The sequence below is a fragment of the Lithobates pipiens genome, unplaced genomic scaffold, assembly GCF_037356315.1.
Source record: "Lithobates pipiens isolate NorthernLeopardFrog02 unplaced genomic scaffold, aLitPip1_a1.2 Scaffold_10, whole genome shotgun sequence".
Lineage (NCBI taxonomy): Eukaryota > Metazoa > Chordata > Amphibia > Anura > Ranidae > Lithobates > Lithobates pipiens.
Genome location: NW_027507686.1, coordinates 19,727,417 through 19,741,981, shown reverse-complemented (window position 1 = coordinate 19,741,981; position 14,565 = coordinate 19,727,417). Strand labels below are relative to the sequence as shown.

The following is a 14,565-nucleotide window of genomic DNA, read 5'->3' as shown; positions in this document are numbered from 1 at the left end:
CACTAAATGAGAGTTGTCTACTTTAGTAAGGCCCGTGTACACACTAGCGCAGTGATGGTGAACCTTGCCCCCCCCCCAGATGTTTTGGAACTACATTTCTCATGAAGCTCAACTACACTGCAGAGTGCATGAGCATCATGGGAAATGTAGTTTCAAAACATCTGGAGTGCCAAGGTTCACCAACACTGCACTAGCGTGTCCTCAAAGGAAACCTGTGCTGAGAGGTAGACACATTGCTGTCCTCTCTCTGAAAATGCTACTTGTCTGGGTGGTCATTGGCTATAGTACTTTCTGATTTGGAGAAACCATATACATCAGGAAATTCAGAGTGATGTGTGTTCCAGGATTGTTCCCCAGAAAGTGAGGGTTGGGGGGTGGGGTTTGAGGGGGAATTATTACATTTGTATTTTTTTATCTTACACACTGTCACCAGTCAGTGTCCCTGATCACCTCCACACCACAATATGCAATTTAAAAAAAAAAAATTGTGAAAAAACAACAATTTTTTTTTTATTTCTTAATTTTCCCAAAAACTTCAAAAAAACTCGCCATGCCTCTTACTAAATACCCTGGACTGTCTAATTTTCAAAAAGGGGTCAATTTGTTCTTTCCTGGCATTTTCGGGCCTCAAGAAATGAGATCGGCCATTGGCACATCAGGAGTGATCGATTTTCAGATATATATCCCATAGCTTGTGGACTTTCTTACAGACTAAATATTAAACACTGATTTGGGTTATTTTCACCAAAGAAATGGAGCAGAATACATTTTGGCCTAAATTTATAAAGAAAGATGGTTTATTTGTAAAATTTTATTTTTAGAGAAACAAAGAAAAATAATTTTTCTTTTTTCAAAGTTTTGGTCTTTTTTTGTTTAGCGAAAAATGAAAAAAACCCCAGTGGTGATTTAATGCCACCGAAAGAAAGCTCTGTTTGTGAGAGAAAAAAAAAATTATAAAAATTTCATATGGGTACAGTGTTGCATGACCGCGCAATTGTCATTCAAAGTGTGACCTCACTGAAAGCTGGAAATTGGCCTGGGCAGGAAGGGGGTGAAAGTGCCCAGTATTGAAGTGGTTAAAAAGAAATGTTACTGATTATATTAAATCTATTTTTTTCTTTCAGCTCATGCTGTGTGGTATGCAGGAGATCGATATGAATGACTGGCAAAAGAATACAATCTATCGACATTACACAAAAAACAGCAAGCAGGTCCAGTGGTTCTGGCAGGTGGGTGTACAGAACTCAGGTGCTTATATCTGTCTATAATTCTATTTTGGAACACTGGAGCACCTAGAAAAAGCCCGCGCAAATTCAGAAAAAAAAAAACAACCTCCCCACCTCTTAGCTTGAACTTGAATCCAGCACCCAATGCTTCAACAGCACTGATCACTTAGCTCCAGGTTTTTCCAATAAGGGGGCTGTTCATGGAAAAGCATACAAAAAAAAAATGTATGCATTTCCCAACTTATGGAAGCAATTTGAGGAAAGCCCCCATGACTGTGCCCCTGTGTGCAAAGCCAGCTCCATAAATACTTAGTTTGATAAGTTTGGTGTGGATGAACGTAGTCATTGTAAATTACTTTTTTCTTTTAAATTAAAATAACAAACATTTTATCCTTACCTGCTCTGTGTAATGGTTTTGCACACAGCAGACTGGAGTCTCCTCTTTTCTGTTCCACTGCCAGCGGCTCTGACCCCCCAATCTCCCACCGCCCACCTCTGCCGAGTGCCCCCGTAACTATCTGCTTGCTCTGGGGGCACTCACGTGTGTTTGCTTCTGAGCCCCTGTCTGTGGGCCCATTGACACACAGAGCGTGGTTCTGCTCCGCCCTCCTGCTCCCTCCTCACTGGCTGTGATTGAAAGCAATGGGAGCCAATGGCTTCCACTGCTGTGTCAGCCAATGAAGATGGAGAGAGCCTCTGCTCTTGTGCACATTGCTGGATCGTGATCCAGCTCAGGTAAGTATAAGAGGGAGTTGGTCGGGGGCGCGCTGCATGCAGAAGGTTTTTCACCTTAAAGCGGGGTTCCACCCTAAAGTGGAACTTCCGCTGATCGGAACCCTCACCCCCTCCGGTGTCACAGTTGGCACCTTTCAGGGGAGAGGGGGGTGCAGATACCTGTCTAAGACAGGTATTTGCACCCACTTCCGGGCATAGACTCCCACAGGAGTCTATGCCTCTTCCTGTCCCGGCGAGCTGTCTGCCGGGACACACACGGGTCTTAGAGACAGCAGGGACCATTCCTATTGCGCTGCGCGACTCGCGCATGCGCAGGAGGGAACCGGGAAGTGAAGCCGCAACGCTTCACTTCCTGATTCCCTCAGCTCAAATGGCGGCGGCAGCAGCCGAGAGCCGAGCGATCGATCAGCCTCAGTTGCGGACATCGCTGGATCCTGGGACAGGTGAGTGTCCATTTATTAAAAGTCAGCAGCTGCAGAGAAATCTTCTCCCTTTAGAACCAGTTTAAAAGCCCGTACACAGGGGCCAAATATCGGACAGTATCGTCCGGTTCAATAGAAACCAGGTGCATGGTCAGACAGAAGCCGGTCAAATGCGTGGCTTCTGAAGAAGGGGCATGACCCAAAAAAGGTCTGTAGATCTGCATCCGACCGGCGCTCTCAGCTAATGACTATTGACTGGTGTGTTCTGGCGGGGGGGGGGGGGGAGTCAGAACACAGTAGCTCAGCGGGGAGATTTCTGTACTAACATCGCATTATTAGTACAGGTCCTTTTCCTGAGCCCTTTAGGTTAAAACTTATAGTGCATTCCAAGCTTAAAGAAATGTAATCTCACCCCTAATAAACACCTTTGAGATGAATTGGAATGCAGACACTGGTCTTCTCATCCAAAATTGGTAGCTGCCCTCACATATTCTCATTTGGTTGGATGGGCCCAAATTCCCCATAGACACTTCAAAATCTTATAGAAAGACTTCCTGGAGGAGTGGAGTCTGTTAAAATGAATCAATGTACTGTAGTTGATAATGTGTCTCTTTTGCAGGTGGTGAAAGAAATTGACAATGAGAAGCGGATCAGATTGCTGCAGTTTGTGACGGGAACCTGCCGCCTTCCAGTGGGCGGATTCTCAGAGCTCATAGGTGAGTCCAGATTTTTTTTTTTGGGGCTTTTTTTTTTTTTTTCTTCTGTGACTTTATATTTTTCAGTGGCCATTTTGTCCTTTCTATTTTGCCGCATTGCGGAGCAGATTTCTTGTTGCTGTGATATCATTAAAAAAAACTTTGGCACTTATGGTGTGTGCCGGTAATGAGGCACTGCTCCCAGCATTCCCTCCAGCTACCTGCCACTTTTCAGAGGCAATATGATGCCACTCACATGCCTCAAATTCAGTTTAGCTCTCAGGTGCATTCTGTACTAGATGGTCTTCTGGCATGTCCTCTCTGTTGGCTGGAATTGGCAGGCTGCAAGATTAAAAGACAAGTGCGGGATTCCAAGATAAACAAACAAACATACTCACCTAGATGGCTGCAGCATCGATCTGAACTGCAGCTGTCCCCCCTGCTGACTCTTCGCTGAGAACTGAGTGATCAAAGACCGCTGATCGCTCAGTTCTCAGGTCCACTCTGAGTGACTGTCAGTCACCGCTCTGTGCTCAGCCCCTCCAGCACTCACTGGAGCTCTGGGCTGTGGAGTGGGTGGGAACAGCTGGCTCAGGCTCTCAGCAGCTTGCTAAGAGGCTGAGATAGCTATCGGTCCGGTATCTGGGTGGATCCAGACTTTAAAGTCTGGATCCTTGCAAAACCTAGACCGGCTGAGTGATGTCGGCATTCAGCAGGCTTTAGTCCACTGTTGGCTGACTGGGTCACAAGAGTGCCAAACTAAGTGCACTTCTGTGACCCACAGGAGAACTATGGCCAAAGAAGCTTTTGTCATACTTCTCTTTTAAAGCGGTTGTATAGTGTTTTTTTTTTACTTTTACCTAGAAGGTAAGCTCATAATAAGGCTTACCTGTAGGTAAAAAAAAAAAAATCTCCTAATCCTGTATGGTTTAGGAGATATTCCCCTCGCAATGAGCCGCTGATTGCAGCAGCGCATGCGCATAGAGGATTTTTGGCTGAAAGCCCGGCAGACGCCGGACTTTGCTGGAAAGAATTCTCCCGCGCGCATGCGCAAGAGTGACGATATCGTGGCTCTGGCCACTCACAGTGCCGGAGCCGCGATACCCGTAAGACACGCCGAGGGAACATGTCAGCTCCCTCAGCGTGGATCGTCTGAGATATCGAGGCCTCGTTCTAAGGTAAGTATTTCATATTGAGCTAGTATGCGGTTCATACTAGTTCATTATGCCTTTTCCCTTGCAGGTCTGAAAAAAAAAAAAAAATTTCAGCGGGTTTACTACCTCTTTAAGTGAGGGTTCAAGATCCCTGCTTTTGCCTCTAGGAGGGTAATAGGTGTTCACCAATTTTCTGCTAGAGAAAACCAGCCTGAGCTTTCCCACTAGAAAGCTGTCACTGTGGACAGCCAATCATAAGCGATGGAGGCATTCCCCTTCCCGCAGCCTCCACCTCTTCTGATTGGCTAGTCAGAGTGACAGCTTCCTTGTGGGATAGCTGGTTCAGACTTGTGTTCAAACACACCAGAGCTCATCTGTATTGACTGCTTTACTTTAATATATCTAGGCAAAACAAGCACCCGCACTCTTAGCTTTTCATCTGCTGTTCCTTAAAGCTTTATTGCCATTTTTTAGACATCCCTCCAGCTTGGATATTCTTCTCTTTTCTGATGAAGCTGCAGACACAGGGATCTTTGCATACAGTTACATTTCCGGCAACTCCTTAGATGTGCATGCTTCTTAAAAGAGAAGTTTGGGAATACCAAACAGAAAAAAAAAAACATACTTAACCACTTAAAATACATACTTACCTAGATGGCTGCAGCACTGATCCCAGTTGCAGCTGACCTCCGCTGGCTCTACCCCGAGAACTGAGCGATCAAGCACTGCTGTTCTCCCGATCTGAGCAGAGAGCCATGACTGTCCATCACTGGCTCTCTGTTCTGCCCCTTCAGTGCCCACTGAAGCGCTGGGCTGGGGAGGGAGTGGTAGGGGTGGCTCAGGCTGTCAGCATGCTTAGAGTCTGAGCCAGCTGCTGGTCCAGGCATCAGGATGGATGCTGATTGTAAAGTTGGGATCTTTCCAGAGCCTGGACCGGCTGAGTGACGTCCTTTGACAGCGAGCTTTAGCACACTGTCGGCTGAAAACGGGTCACAGGAGTGAAGAACAAACTGCACTTCTGTGATCCATAGGAGAAGTATAGCCAAAATAGCTATATGGCTATACTTCTCCTTTTAGCCAGTGGCAGGCATTGATGTTTAGGGAACAGACAAGCCTAAAGCAATGCTGAGTCTTTTCTGCTCGTCTTCCTCTACCCTATGCGTTTCATGAGGGACCACTGGCACTGAATTTTTTATTTTTTTCACAGCATTTCATTTCTGTGAAGCACTATCATGTATAGCAGTGTTCATTTTTATGCATTATCATATTTTATTTTTACATTGCATTCTTTCTCCACTTCTTCACTCACCCTTGCTGCTGGTACAGCTCTGACTTTTCCGGTTGTGTCTTGCAGGAAGTAATGGACACCAGAAGTTTTGCATTGATAAGGTTGGCAAAGACACTTGGCTGCCAAGGAGTCACACTTGGTAAGACCCAGAGCATAGGGCCCCAGTGCCCAACATGTAGCCCTTTTGTACTTTTGGTGCAACTCTGCAGCATAGTGAAGTGGGAGCATTGATTTATAAAGGGTTGTATTGTCAGTGATCTTTGGTAGTATCATGTAATATATATCAATTTCTAACAACCTACTGCAGCATATTTCTGACGTAAGGCTATAGCAGTGAGATTTGGCTTCCAATCATTTCTAGTTCACAAAATTGTTACAACTGTTTGACCAGTTTCACACGGGCTTCAGCCTGTATAAAAGCAGGGTGAACAGCAAGCTTTTATGAAACTTTCAGCAAGCTATTGTCAAGCTTTGAGCAGCTTTCTCCAAACCTTTAAAGCGCCCTTCAGGTCCTGCTTGGAAATATGATACACAGATCTTAATAAGAGTGCAGATTGTCACTTTAAACATGCTGCTAGCAGGCTTCAGCGGCCATTCAACAAGAAGCTTACTAGCAGCTTGTTTAAAGTGACAGTCAGCACTTCCATTAGGATCTGCGTTCAACATTTACAAATTTGAGCTGAATGGTACTGTTTCACACAGGCTTCAGCTTGTATAAGAGCAGTGTGCTCAGCAAGCTTTGACAGAGCTTTGTTGAAGCTTAAAGTACTTCTCAGCTTCAGTTTGTAAATGTTGAACACAGATCTTAGTGGGAATGCTGATTTCCACTTTAAACAAGCTGCTAGCAGGCTTTTTAAATAAGCTTCATGAAGTTCTAAAGCCTGCTAGCAACTTGTTTAAAGTCACAGTCAGCACTCCCATATGATCTGTGTTCGACATTTACAAACTGGAGCAGAGTGGTACTTTAAAAGCTTCAAAAAAGCTTGCTGAAAGCTCTGCAAATACTTTGTAAAAGCTCGCTGTTCACTCTGCTCTTATACAAGCTGAAGCCTGTGTGAAATAGGTATTAGGTGGTGATTATCCATGAAACACATCCGTTTCCCGATAAACAGCTCCCATATATGTATTTTAGCTGTGCATTTAGCGGTTTGCCTGGAATTCTGCTTTAGCTGGTAGGTGATTCAACCCATAAGTACCTACCTAAATCTAGAATAACATTTAGGCCTGTTTCACATATGCTTAAAGAGTATTGTAAAATGCAAGCTTTGACATTCAGCTAAAGTTTGCTGAACACAGGACTGATGATTGCAAGCTGCTAGCAGGCTTTCATCAAGCTTCAACAAATGCTGAAGCTTGATAGCAGCTTGCTTAAAGTGACAGTCAGCACTCCCATTAGGCTCTGTGTTCAACATTTACAAGAAAGGAAGGGTAACCCCCTGAAGTCGCACATCTACATTGTCCTACTGCAGTAGCAACCTCAGCCTGGTCTCTGACCAGGCCCACACCCCCAACGTGTTTCACTCCGTCCCCTTGGAGCTTAGTCATGGGGAACAACAAAAACTTGCTGAAAGCTCTGCAAATGCATTGTAAAAGCTTAGGCCGCGTACACACGGGCGGATTGTCTGCCCAACTAAGTTCGTCAGACAATCCGACAGACAGTCCGTTCAACTTTTGAATGAACGGACTTGACCACACACGATGAACAGACAGTCCGCTGAAAGCTTGCGCGATGACGTGTACAGCACGTACGACGGGACTAGAAAAACGACGTCCAATACACTGCAATACAACCTTCGGCCGTGTAAATCCTTTCTGAGCATGCGCCATACTTAGTCCGTCCAACTTGCCTACACACGAGCGGACTGTCCGCTGAAACCAAGTTTGGACGGACAAAATTACGGAAATTCCGAAAGACTAAGTCCGTCAGATTGTCCACTGAAAAAGTCCGCTGAAGCCCACACACGAGCGGATTGTCCGCTGAAACACGGTTCAGCGGATTAAGTTGGGCAGACAATCCGCCGTGTGTACGCGGCCTTAGTGTAAAATAGGCCTTAGGAAGAAAAATGTGGTTGTTACCCATGGACCCTATCCGTTTGCCGATAAACAGCTCCTATATATGTATTTTAGCTGTGCATTTAGCTGTTCTGCTTTAGCTGGTAGGTGATTCAACCCATTAGTACCTACCTAAATCTAGAATAGCATTTAATGTAGTCAGATTTGTGTAAAAAAAAAAAAATCTCACAGGGTTTCATATCATGTCGTCCTCTGCTTTCAGCTTCAACAGATTGGACCTGCCTCCATATAAAAGCTACGAACAGCTGAAAGAAAAGCTCCTTTTTGCCATTGAGGAAACGGAAGGGTTTGGCCAAGAATAACATCTCCTGAGCTGCAGTGGCAGACGAAGGAAGAGGCGGATTCTTCCCTGGCACCAGGTTCCTTATAACAGATCACACGGCCTAGTGTGGATGCAAAAATACGGGCTGTTCCATGGTCAGAGGCTGCAGCTGTGAGATTGACACGCCCCCAAAGCGTTGTCCACACCCCCCTGCGCCTCTATGATATTCAGTCGGTTGTGTTGGTCCATTGCCATTTTGATGTTATTTTTATTTTTTTTAGGCTTGTCTTAAGGTGTTTGCTAGGCATCTGAAGTCTTAAGGGCAACTCCACCCAAATATATATATATATATATATATATATATATACCCCTCTATTGTTGGTGGATTGAAAAAATAAGTTTGATCCTCCAGCCAAGGCTTCACTAATGATTTTTTTTTTTTAAAGCTAAGTCACTCTTGTCTCCAGCTTATACCATTTCCATTCACACTTGGGGAGAATCAACTAGATCGCATGGGTGTTCAACCTGTGGCCCTCCAGCTGTTGCGGAACTACAAGTCCCATGAAGCATTGCAAGCCTGGCAGTTACAAGCATGACTCCCAAAAGCAGAGGCGTGATGGGACTTGTACTTCTGCAACAGCTGGAGGGCCACAGGTTGAGCACCCCATGAACTAAAGCAGTGATCCTGGTGAACCTTGGCACCCCAGATGTTTTGGAACTACATTTCCCATGATGCTCATGCACTCTGCAGTGTAGTTGAGCATCATGGGAAATGTAGTTCCAAAACATCTGGGGTGCCAAGGTTCTCCATCACTGAACTAGAGGGTGCCCAAGTGCTCTATAGTGGATTCATCATAGGTAAAATAAAATAAAACTGTGAGTAGTGACAACAGTAGCTCAGCTTTCATCCAAACTCGTGGCCTGTCGTGGCTATTTGAGGAGGAAAGATCTCTTGGCACAGTTTTGGATAGCAGTGAAGGCAAGGCGGCGGATTGAATGTTTCTCAACTCCACACAAAATCTTAGTAGCCAGTTTTGGGCAGGAAAGTTCTTTTACCACGACCTAGGACATTCAGTGGTGTATGCAGCCATTCTGCTAGGTGATCCAATAATTGTAACCCTGTAGGCCAGGGGTCACAACCTGGCGGCCCTCTCGCTGTTGCACAACTACAAGCCCCATGAGGCATTGCGAGGCTCACAGTTACAAGCATGACTCCCACAGGCATAGGCGTGATGGGACTTGTAGGCCCGCAACAGCTGGAGGGCCGCCAGTTTGAGACCCCCTGCCGTAGGCACTAATGACTTCATTGGTACAAAGGGAAGTCTGCTCCGCAGTACTGACACCTATTTCTATCAAGTTTTGGGGTCAGTCCACAAAATGATGGCTGAAAGATGCACTTCAACAAAAATCTAATAATGAGTGGAGCGATGGAGCGCGAGTAACCATTTATAGGACATTACGGCTTTATCTGATTTTTTTATTTTTTTTAATGTATTTTTTATTTTTTACGGATTTTGTTTGCACTGTCTAGTGTCTTCTAAATCTGGCCACACACAATCAGATTTTAATCTTTCAGATCAGCTAAATTTACAAACTGTTTAGTGTAAGGCTGCTCATAGAGGGCAGTGGGATATGGAGGGCCTGTATGGATGAATGCCTTGTGGTCCATTAAGACCTCATTCACATGGGGCATACACCCATGGAAGGCCATGTTTACATGCACAAGGATGCACAGGTGTCCCGCGCACCTTCATGCAGGCTGTTCCATTCATGTCAATTGGGATGCAGCAGCTGCATGGATACAGTCGCTGACATCCATGTGGGTGCGGGTGCGTGCCCCAGGAACTCAAACAGTTTGGTTTCAGGGACATTCACCAGCACCCACATGGATGTCACTTTGGGATGCAGCAGCTGTGTCTGTGCAGCCACTGCATCCCAATTGACTTCAATGTAACTGTCTGCACAGGGATGCACAGAACACCCATGATTTCCCATGCAGGTAACACAACCCTTCACAGGCTTTAGTACACCATGTGTGAATCTGTAAGGTTGAATTTGCTCACCTAACAGAAGAATTTGGTTAATGAAGCAGGAGGCAGAGAGTTCTAAATGCGGGGGAGGTGGTGGCTGGAGATGTGTAACTCAGGCGCACCCTGCTAGTTCCCTTTATCTTTGGGCATTCAAAGCCTATCACCAGCACACCAAGGATTCTCGAAAATGGGTCCAAAAGCGTACACCTTCCTGGAATCGGTCTGTTCGGTGTCAGTGGGTGCTGCAGCTACTGGAAACCGTAGACGTTCAAAGCTTAAAGCATGTCACCAGCAGACTAAGGATTCTCCAAACGGTGCCAAAGCTTTATTTAGTGGTCGGTGTGATCCCTGAATAAAACGTTGGACCCGTTTGGGGAATCCTTGGTCTGCTGGTGAGATCCTTTGAATGAACGGTTTCCAGTAGCTGCAGCACCCACTAACACCGAACAGACCGATTCCAGGAACATGTGCGTTGGGAATATTACAGTGAATCTTATCTTTGGGCAGGAGCAAAAAGACTTTTGGTTGTTTTTGTTATTTTGACAATCCAAATTGATTGTTTGGTCATCTGGGAAGACCCATGGACATGATGAGATCATTGTTCATTCTGCCCAAGGATAACCAACTCAGGTTGCTACCCTATGGTAGATAAAACTGCAAACCTATTACCTAAAATATATAGCAATTTAATCAAATCTCAGATTAGCTTTGTTAATGTACGTTCAAAAGTCATTGTTATTATTTTCAAATCTGCAGCTTATTAATATTAATAAATTATCAAAATTATTTAAAAAAAAATGAATGGGAAATTTTGTTGACCTGATAGAACAGAATCTGACGGTTTCTGGCCATTGTTAGGCTGCGTATTCATAATGGACCTCAACGCTTATGGTACACGATTTTAATGATGAACGACAACAAATCTTTATGCTATCCTCGTCTTATCATGGGAAAGGTTTCCAAGAGAGTTGGAGCCGACCAGTGGTCTGCCACCATCTCATTGGAGCCCAATCATGAATGGGACCTCTAGCACACTTTTCCCTCAATAGCACAATGAATGGATTTAATAGAGTGCTGCATTCATTCACAGCTCATTTCTAGGTGCATTAATCTATAGAAAACCAATTGGCATTAAAGGCTACATTTTTACCTTTTACAAAAAAATTATGAATGCACATCTTTTTGCAGGTAAAAAGAAAGTGCATTTACCAAAATGGTACCAAAAATTGGTGTGTACCAAGCCGCTTGCTATGGGGGCACTCATGCATGCTCACTCCCAAGCCTCGCTCTGTGTGTCCATAAGACTCTCAGATCGGGACTCAGCCCCCCCCCCCCCCCCCCACATCCTCGCTCCCCCATCACTGGCTGTGATTGACAGCAGTGGGAGCCAATGAGGAGGAAGAGAACCAAGAGAGCCTCGGCTCTCATGCACATCGCTTGATTGAGATCGGGCTCAGATATGTATTTGGAGGGGAGGGGAGGGGAAGGGAGGAGGGGTGGGGGGGGGGGGGTCGACTGCATGCAGAAGCTTTTTTTACTTTACTTCATAGAAAGCAATGATGTAAAAAAATTATTCTGCCTTACAACCACTTTAATGGTGGAGCATAGCCGACCCCGTAGGCATAAATTTCACATATATTCGATCTCCTTCGTCTTCAACCCAAAAAGAACAATTCACATTGGATGACATTCATTTATGTACCACAAGCGCTGGGAGCCCTTTCATACGCAGTCTTACAGCGTTTTTTTAACCTTACAGCTTTATGCAGCAGCTGTAACATATTTTAGTGCGTTTTGTTATTAAAGAAAATTATTTTTAGTGTGAGCACCTTATTAATATCATTTTTTTCTTATTTTTTTCTTTTTTTTTTAGTATAATTCTGTTTTGTTATTGAATTATATTTACAGGCATTTTATCTTCTGTGTTTTTAATAGAAAAAAAAAAACAATGAATACATTTCATTGTGGAAGTCTTTTAAAGACTATCGATTTTCACTTAGAAGAAAAACTTTAGAAAAAAAAAAAAGGTTCCAAATTATTTTTAAAGTTATCTGATTAGCTGCATTGCTGGTAGAATTCCAGTCTTTACCACATTACTGGAATACTGAAAAGTTTTTGGTGTCTCTGGTGTGATAAAAGTTTGGGCACATGGTGAGCCTCTCTCCTGTTTCTCATCGGGATCTCCAAATTGTATGAAATTAAATTCATTTGAAGTATAAATGTACTTTTTTTATACTTAGTTACCCCCCCCCCCCCCCCCCCATGTGTGCCAGTCAGAGTAGAAAATGTCCTGGTATCAGAGGGAGAAAACAATGCCCCATAATTGGGAGAAACAGGACCCATCATTGGTGTCAGTGGCAGGAATAGTGCCCCATCGTTGGTGTAAATGGGAGGAATAGTGCCCTATCAATGGGAGGAATCCCATCATTGGTATCAATGGGAGGAATAATGCCCCTTCATTGGTATCAATAAGAGGAATAATGCCTTATCATTGGTATCAATAAGAGGAATAATGCCCCTCCATTGGCATCAATGGGAAGAATAGTGCCCCATCATTGGTATCAATGGGAGAAATCGTGCCCTATTGTTGGTATCAATGGGAGGAATAATGCTCCATCACTGGTATCAATGGGAGGAATAATGTCCCATCATTGGTTTCAGTGGGAGGAATAGTGCCCCATCACTGGTATCAATGGGAGGAATAATGCCCCTTCATTGGTATCAGTGGGAGGAATAGTGCCCCATCATTGGTATAAATGGGAGGAATAGTGCCCCATCATTGGGAGGAATAGTGCCCCATCATTGGTGTCAATAGGAGGAATAGTGCCCCAGTGTTGGTGTCAGTAGCAGAAACTATGTCCCACTGTTGCTGACAGTGGAGGAAATAATGCCCCAAGGGCCGGATAAAAGCAAGCAGAGAGTTGCTGTTTGGAGACCACTATTATAGAGGAAGAGTTACTCTACCAACATGTGAAATTTGAACTACCCATGTAAGTTATGCCCTCTCGTACTATTTTATCACTTCAGGGGCTCCCAGGGAAACCCCGGTGGACAGAGAGCTGCCTGTAAGAACTTTACGCCTAACCAACCTATCAGTGAGTCCAAAGTTTGACCAATACTGGGGCGGCCTGCACAGGGATGCAGGGAACACTTTTGCATCCCCATGCGGGTAAATGTGGCCCTCGCACAGGGCACAGATTCATATGCCCCATGTGATTCCACGATGGACAGGGACAACCTACAGTCATGGTGAACCTTGACACCCCAGATGTTTTGGAACTACATTTCCCATGATACTCATGCACACTGCAGTGTCATTGAGCATCATGGGAAATGTATTTCCAAAACATCTGGGGTGCCAAGGTTCGCCATCACTGACCTAGAAGATGTCACCACTGACAGCAGCGAGACTTTTATCACAACAGACATTGACCAGAATGAGAACACTGCGTCACCTATAGAATAGCTATGCATGTCATGCTTCTAAACAGGGAATCCAAGCTATGGATAGGTTACAGAGAGTAGCCAGTCAGCTAACAGGTTGTTTTTTTTTTTTATTAAAATGTGAAAGCTGTCTTTGGATTGGCTAGTGTTGGCAATGCAGATACATTTTATAGCTTATCATACTTGCTTTCCTCTGGCATTATCCTGCAGAAACTCATAGATATCCTGTAAATCAGGAGTAGGCACAACATGGAGGCCCTTCAGCTGTTGCAGAACTACAAGTCCCATCATGCCTCTGGGAGTCATTGTAACTGCCAGCCTTGCAATGCCTCATGGGAAATGTAGTTCTACAACAGCTGGAGGTCCTCCAGGTTGTGCCTACACCCTGGTGTAAATCAACACTGACCAAAAGGCAATTGTTATTTTTGAATTGTATAAAGAACTCAAAACTGCTTGAATCCGTCATCCCACAAAATATCAATTTTATGTTTAGCGATTTTCACGACGGCTCCTATTCTCCGAACCTTTCTGTACAGATCTATTCCATTTTCTACTTTTTAAGTAAATAATCTTTTAATTGTGTTCAGTTACAGAGATTGTACAGTGTGTATATAATAAAGGATGGCATATAAATATATATATATCTATATATATTAAAAACAAAAAAAAAAATTGTTTGCAAAAGCTTTGGAGTAATCCCCAGAGATTTGTATAGGTCTCTGCATCCGTGATGCTCACTTTCTTGTGCAATAAACACACAGGTTTGTATAAGAAGTGTGTGCTCTGTTTGTGAAATGCTTTATTTTGGGGGTATATGAAACTTGTATTCATATAAAATTACAACAAATATTGAGTTCAGTAAAAAGTATAATACATATCACATTAGCGGTCACTGCTGGAAGACGGGGGCGACCATCATGATCTTGCGCTGCAAAGTAAGAGAGTGATAGAGAGTGAGCAATATATGATAGCACCATGTATTTGTGATCGCCGCTGGTTGCTGGCGCCCCCTGTACTAATCCGTGTTTATATCGGAGCTTTCCTGGTCCCTTGTGATCGTACAGAGCCCCCCCCCCCCCCCTCCATATTTATGTGGACTTACTTGGTGATTTTCTTTGATGACTCTCTGGAGCTTTATGAAAATTGGTGGTCCTTAGAAATCCCCCTGAAGAAGCCAATGTTGGCGAAACATGTTGGAATATAACACCAAATATTGATCACCTTCTATAAATAGAC

At 44.2% G+C, this 14,565-nt stretch overlaps 1 protein-coding gene across 2 annotated transcripts in view; it reads left to right on the top strand.

Annotated features, from left to right (window-relative positions):
* Positions 1–14,103, top strand: part of WWP2 (WW domain containing E3 ubiquitin protein ligase 2) — a 117,922-nt gene extending 103,819 nt beyond the window's left edge. For both annotated transcript variants that reach the window (XM_077452106.1, XM_077452113.1), the window contains 4 exons: positions 1,125–1,229; positions 3,003–3,099; positions 5,587–5,659; positions 7,796–14,103. In XM_077452106.1, the coding sequence (XP_077308232.1) occupies positions 1,125–1,229; positions 3,003–3,099; positions 5,587–5,659; positions 7,796–7,895 (375 nt within the window). In that variant the 3' untranslated portion in view covers positions 7,896–14,103. The remainder of the gene's footprint in view (positions 1–1,124; positions 1,230–3,002; positions 3,100–5,586; positions 5,660–7,795) is intronic.
* Positions 14,104–14,565: the final 462 nt, after the last annotated feature.